The sequence below is a fragment of the Notothenia coriiceps genome, unplaced genomic scaffold (assembly GCF_000735185.1).
Source record: "Notothenia coriiceps isolate Sejong01 unplaced genomic scaffold, NC01 NC01_scaffold00004927, whole genome shotgun sequence".
In the NCBI taxonomy this organism is placed as follows: domain Eukaryota; kingdom Metazoa; phylum Chordata; class Actinopteri; order Perciformes; family Nototheniidae; genus Notothenia; species Notothenia coriiceps.
Window position 1 is genome coordinate 291 of NW_011337628.1, and position 6,180 is coordinate 6,470.

The 6,180-nt window shown below is 38.2% G+C and overlaps 1 protein-coding gene across 1 annotated transcript; it reads left to right on the plus strand.

Moving 5' to 3' along the window:
- Window positions 1-927: 927 nt before the first annotated feature.
- Window positions 928-4,012, plus strand: LOC104942691 (sodium-dependent phosphate transport protein 2B-like; the record flags this gene model as incomplete). Its single annotated transcript, XM_010767953.1, has 6 exons — window positions 928-1,023; window positions 1,116-1,236; window positions 1,582-1,749; window positions 1,842-1,958; window positions 2,152-2,276; window positions 2,418-4,012. Coding segments are annotated over 6 exons (1,194 nt in total), but the record flags the coding sequence as incomplete, so codon positions are not given.
- Between the last annotated feature and the right edge of the window lie 2,168 nt (window positions 4,013-6,180).

The following is a 6,180-nucleotide window of genomic DNA, read 5'->3' on the forward strand; positions in this document are numbered from 1 at the left end:
CTTTTTTGTTAATGTATGATTTGCTGCATATAAGGAATAAAACAAAAATCCTCTGTCGTACCATATTGAAGTATCATTATTTTTGCATCGTGTTGAATCGCATCGTATCGCCCCGAATCACATAATGTTGAATCAAATCGTATCGAACTGTATCGCAACAGGGGTGAATCGTATCGTATCGCATCGCCTGGTGTTTCAAAGGTATCGTTAATGTATCGTATCGTGGCAACGTATCGAGATGCGCATCGCATCGGCCTCAGTGATGGAGATGCACATCCCTAGACTAGCATCCAACCGAGCTTTAAAAACATTTAGTGGATTGCTCAGTTTCCATTTAATTTGCAGACTGTTCCAAGACAGAGGAGCTGCGCATCTAAATGCTATCTTCCCTAAGCAGTAATGCTTTTGTTATGAGCTGTTGGAAGTGTCTGGAAATATCGTACAATCATTTTCATAATGTATACATTTGCAGAAAGTTGTGAAACAGTCTCCTTCTAGTTTCTCAAAGTCCAGGTTAATGTCTGTTAATGTGTTTTTTCAAGTCCAAGACTGAAATATATCTACTTTGTTATGGTATAAAATAAAGAAAAGAGGATCATTTCCATATTGGAGAGGCTGAAAACAGCAATTTTTACCAACAATTTATCAATTGTAAAAAAAGCTTTGTGGACAATCTGTAACAGTAGTCATAGTTGGGCGGATACAGAAGTTACTGCACAGTTAGTGTAATCTACTGTATGTGGTCCACTGAACCTCTCATAAACCAATCACATTATGTCAGTGTTGGGGAGGTAACTACTTAACATGTTAGGGATGTAACTACGGCATAGGGAGAAAACTAGTTTGGTTAACAAAGACTAAACAGTTCCTTAAAGTTCTTATTTGTCATGGTTTTGATCTACTTCTTTATTTTTCCCTTCAACCTAGTTGGACCAGTCCGTCATCAATGGGATTGCCACCGGAGACCCAGCAGCCAGGAATAAGAGTCTCATCAAGAAATGGTGCCATACCATCACCAAAACAGTAAGACCAAAACATTTCAGCTCCATATCAAATATTCAAAAAACATTTAGAAGATCAAAAATCTTTATTGTCAAACTGCCAATTTGTTTCAGACCTTAATGAACGTCACGGTTCCTGGTCCAGATAACTGCACGTCTCCGTCCCTGTGCTGGGTCGATGGCAACTACACCATCACACTGAAGAACGTTTCTGAAACGTGCAATCTCCAGAAATGTAAGAGCAGTTTTGACAGTATACACTCTATTTTCTGTAATCTCTCGATTAAATGAATGTATATTATTCTCACTGAAAAATGACGTTGCAACCATGTTTAAACAAAGCACAGACACTACTGTTACTGTAAGATCATACATCTTTTAGTGAAACTTTTCAAATGTCTTTACAATTGTATTGACCCCATTTCCACCTGCAGAAACAGATAAGGCGTATCCTTAGAACACGTAATCGTTGACAATGTTTTGTTGTTGTTGCAGTAGGCCATAAAAAAGACATACATGCAGCTTTAAAACATGAAGGATACCAGCCATCGCTGATGCATGTGTTTTTGTTTGTCCTCAGGTAAGCATATATTTGTGAATGTGAATCTGCCGGACCTGGCGGTGGGTCTGATCCTGCTCGCTCTCTCTCTGCTGGTGCTCTGCTCCTGCCTGATACTCATCGTCAAGCTGCTCAACTCCATGCTGAAGGGACAGGTGGCCTCAGTCATCAAGAAGATCCTCAACACCGGTGAGTGGCACCGCACACTCAAGTGCAGAGAAATGAATGGGAATGTGTTGGTTAGTAACACTTGCATGTTGTGTGTCTGTTTGTGTGTGCAGATTTCCCATTTCCATTCGGCTGGGTCACAGGTTACATTGCCATTTTTGTCGGAGCTGGAATGACATTCATTGTGCAGAGCAGCTCTGTTTTCACTTCTGCTATCACTCCACTTGTCGGTGAGGTCATTCATCCATTTCATTCATCTCTATTTGTGTTTTTCATTTTTTTTTTTTTAAATGCTGTTACTTGAAATTCCTGTCAATCTTTTCTTCTTAGTAAAACAATCTACCTTGACTAACTGCTTTCCTGGTTATACAGGGATGATGGTAGTTGAAGAGAGGGAGTGTAATTATGTGTTTATTTGAATAGGTATTGGTGTCATCAGCATAGAGAGAGCATACCCATTGTCTCTGGGTTCAAATATTGGTACAACCACCACAGCCATCCTGGCAGCTATGGCTAGTCCTTCAGAGACACTGGCAAATTCTCTACAGGTCAGTCACTTGCACAAGAAAACATGCACACATACACTACAAGTACATTTAAATATGTGTTGAATTTATTTTGCATTTTGGGAGATACAAGGACTATTAGGTAGAGGGAGCCTGTTTTCACAGAGTTGATGTTATTTCCAGATTGCCCTCGTACACTTCCTGTTCAACATCTCTGGCATCCTTCTGTGGTATCCAATCCCCTTCACGCGAATCCCTATCCGGCTGGCAAAAAGCCTGGGAAACATCACCGCCACCTACCGCTGGTTTGCTGCCGTCTACATCATCAGCTTCTTCTTCATTTTACCGCTCTTCATCTTCAGCCTGTCTCTGGCCGGCTGGAAGGTGATGGTGGGTGTGGGTGTTCCTCTGGTCGCCATGCTGATCCTCATCGTAGTGATTAACGCGCTGCAGAAAAGGAAACCCCGGTGCCTGCCTGCAGCCCTGCGATCCTGGGACTTCCTCCCTCTGTGGGCCCATTCCCTGGAACCCTGGGACAAATTGGTTGGTGCTTGTACCGCAAAATGCTGTTGCTGCTGCAAGTGCTGCCAGCTTGCTGTTGAAGGGGAAGAACACAAAGAGAAAGAGTGTGTGGAAAATAACAACAAATCACACATAGCAGTGTATGATAATCCTGCAATGAGTGCAGAGAAGGAGGTGGAAAATGAGTTCAATTTAGAGCTAAACATTCTGAAAAACACCCAGTTTTGAGATTTTAAATATATATTTGTGACTATGTGTATATAATGGAAAGAAGTATATTACAGTAGGCATGGCACAAGGACCAAACACATCCAGGCAAAACTATTTAAAATGTATGTTATTAATTTAGTATAAGATGGTTTAATAAGGAATATCAGACAATAAAAGAGAAAGTGTTTTTCAGCTGCGAGAAGTACGAATCAATTTTATGATTAAGATTTGTGAACAATAAGGAAAATATAATTTTCTATTGGCTTATTCTACATTATTTGGTTTTCTAACATTTTTGAAATACATCTTTCATTTGATCAAATCATGAGATTACTAAAATAATTCAATATAAATAAGGTATAGCATAAGTTATTTAATGTTAAGTTAAGTCAATAACGGGCTCATAACAAACTGTTATTTAAAATAGCAAAGCAATGTAAAGGTTGTTTTTTATTCTATATTATTAAAATGTGAACACTGAGGATGCCATGCCATGGCCTTCCATACAGGAAATACAGTCGGTCAGAATAACATCTGCACAAAACCACAGGTTTTTACTGTGTATAAGACACACTGAGATCCTTATCACATCGTTTTAAGGTGTATAATAATTCAATTTAATTGAGACAGATAATCGTATTCAAGGAATATGTAGTTTGAAATTAGATGACTGTGCATCTGACTTAATGTTTGTAACTCTTTGTACTTAATCTTGAGTTTCTTGTTGTGTTGCAATAGTATCTATATGAACATATAAAATGTTAAAAAACTATACCTAATTGAAAGTTTTTCCCCCTCAGAAACCACTAGACTCATCATTTTAAATGCTCCCTCATTAGCTTGTGACGGCCGCACATTGATTTAAGGTGTTTCTTCTAAACTGTAGTGGCAGGGGAAAAGGTTTAAGGCATGTTGTTGTTAAGCATATTTGTATAAGAACAAAGTCATGTTTCAGTTCATGTGTATATGACATCATCAGAATGTGCCTGAGTGTGAAAGAAACGTGGTGATGCTAATGAGCATGCGCAGATGCAATAAACGGTCAGTTCTCCAGGCCAAACTCAGTGCGATGTGGTCGTGTGTTTTTTCTGTCCGTTACAACTAGTAAGATGATGCTTACGAACTACTTTGGTTGACTGCAAACGTGGAGACTTCTGCTGAATATAATGTCTCACGCAACAGTTTTGTATGATGCTTTAGCTATTGTCTCTACTTTAAGACCAAACATTGATAGTAAAATGATAGTCCGTGCTGCCGTCACACGTCTTTTTTTCCAGGATCATGCCAGAGACTCTAAAAGGGACAGTGAGCTATAATGTCCTTATGTCTGTTGTCAAGTCAATTTCACATCAAGATGGCCAAAAGTTTTCTGAAAAGGATGAAGAAATTACTAAACACATTGGACATAGACAAAGACTATCTGACCATAGAGAGAGCACTGGTGCTTTGAAACAGAAATGTTTATTGTTGGCATATTATAATACCGTATTTTGCTTTGATTTATCTTGCAATATTATTTTGAACACTTGGCTTCAGTGATTAGCTTCACAAGGGTGTATAAATAGGGCCAAAGGTGACCGGAAAGGAAGGGGAACAGGTAGAGAGAGCACAAAGTTCTTACCAGAGGCTGCAACAAGTGCTAACAGATACAGGCACGATTTAGATGCTAACAGCAACAGACCAGCAAAACTACGAACACTGCAAGAGACCACAAAGCAACCACCTAACAACTCGCTGGCAGAAAAAAAAATTAGTGTTGTAAGAATTTCAATAAATCGCTGACTAAACAGCAACCAACTATCGGACAATCTTCTGTTTGTGTCTGTGTAAGTTTACTTTCACCACTTACTTACCTTTGTGATAATGGAAAATGCAAAGGGGATATTGGGACATGAAAAAAAATGCCAGCTAAAGATTACTTAAGACCATGTGAGTGTGGCCAGCTAGACCTCAGTCCTTTCCATGTCCATCAGCCAAGCATCTAGGTTGAGATATCATGAAACTTTAGCTTTCTTGTTAATACCAACTGGACTTTGATCTCCATCCAAATCAGACAAACTATGCCAATGATCTATGGTCAGTTAACATATAACTTTAGCTAGCTTTTTATTATTGTTGCTGAATTAATTGTAATTTTCTCTATACACTGAGCATGTGTTGCCTTTTTTCTAGTAATAGTAATACATATACCCTAATACATACGCGCCAAAATAGTTATAATAATAATAATGATTATAAACATATATTTATTTGCATAGCGCCTTTTGGAGAAGAATTGCAGCTCAAATTGATCTACATTTAGACAGAATAAAGACAACAAACACATCGATTTAAAGGAAACACAGGTAGGGAGTTAAGTGATATGCAATGCAGTAAAAGAAAACCATTTAAAATATCAACTAATAAAACATGCATTTTAAAGTAACGACATAATGTGTTTTTAAAAACACATAATAAAAAGACATTAAAAAGAAAAATAATCTGCTTGTGGGACACCACTATAACACGTGCTAGCAAAGAGCATAGCTAAAGACAGATGGAAACACACCGACAGGCAGATGAACCGAATGACAGCGACTGTAGAGCAGGATTCCACGAAAGAGGTTAAACCGATACATTTTTTTAAAGCTGACATAAATTAGATCATTAACTCGACTACAGAGAGACAGACAGACTGAAAGACACCGACAGGTGGAAAGACAGACAGTCAGTCAGTGGATGAATAAACAGCAGGACGCTCAGCAGACTGGTGAGTAAGAGAGATATCACAGCAATGAGACAGCTATAACAACGTCTATGTTCATTTAAACTTGTAGCTGAAGTTAACCTCAATTGAATTAAGCTTGCTGGTTAATGTCTGCCAACATTAATCTGTGATCCATCAAACTTCAAGTTAAGGGCAGCAGTGGGTTTCTAGCAGATTTGTATTTGTTTTCTTTAAAGAAGACTATGCTCAAGAAAAATATGAATGTAAAAAAAGTGTTTCCATCTGCAGTCCCTGGACAGGTACACACATAACAATCATCAGACAATAAAAACATGACATAGTCTCTGTCACACTAATGATTATAAAGATAGAACAAAGCATTGATCAACATTTAAATATCAGCACATTTATCAATAGAATCAGGGTCACATTATTGTTGACAAGACCGGTAGCTTAATATCTTCTTTTTCTTTTGCGATATTGGAAAAAAAAGTGAAAGTGTTTGCA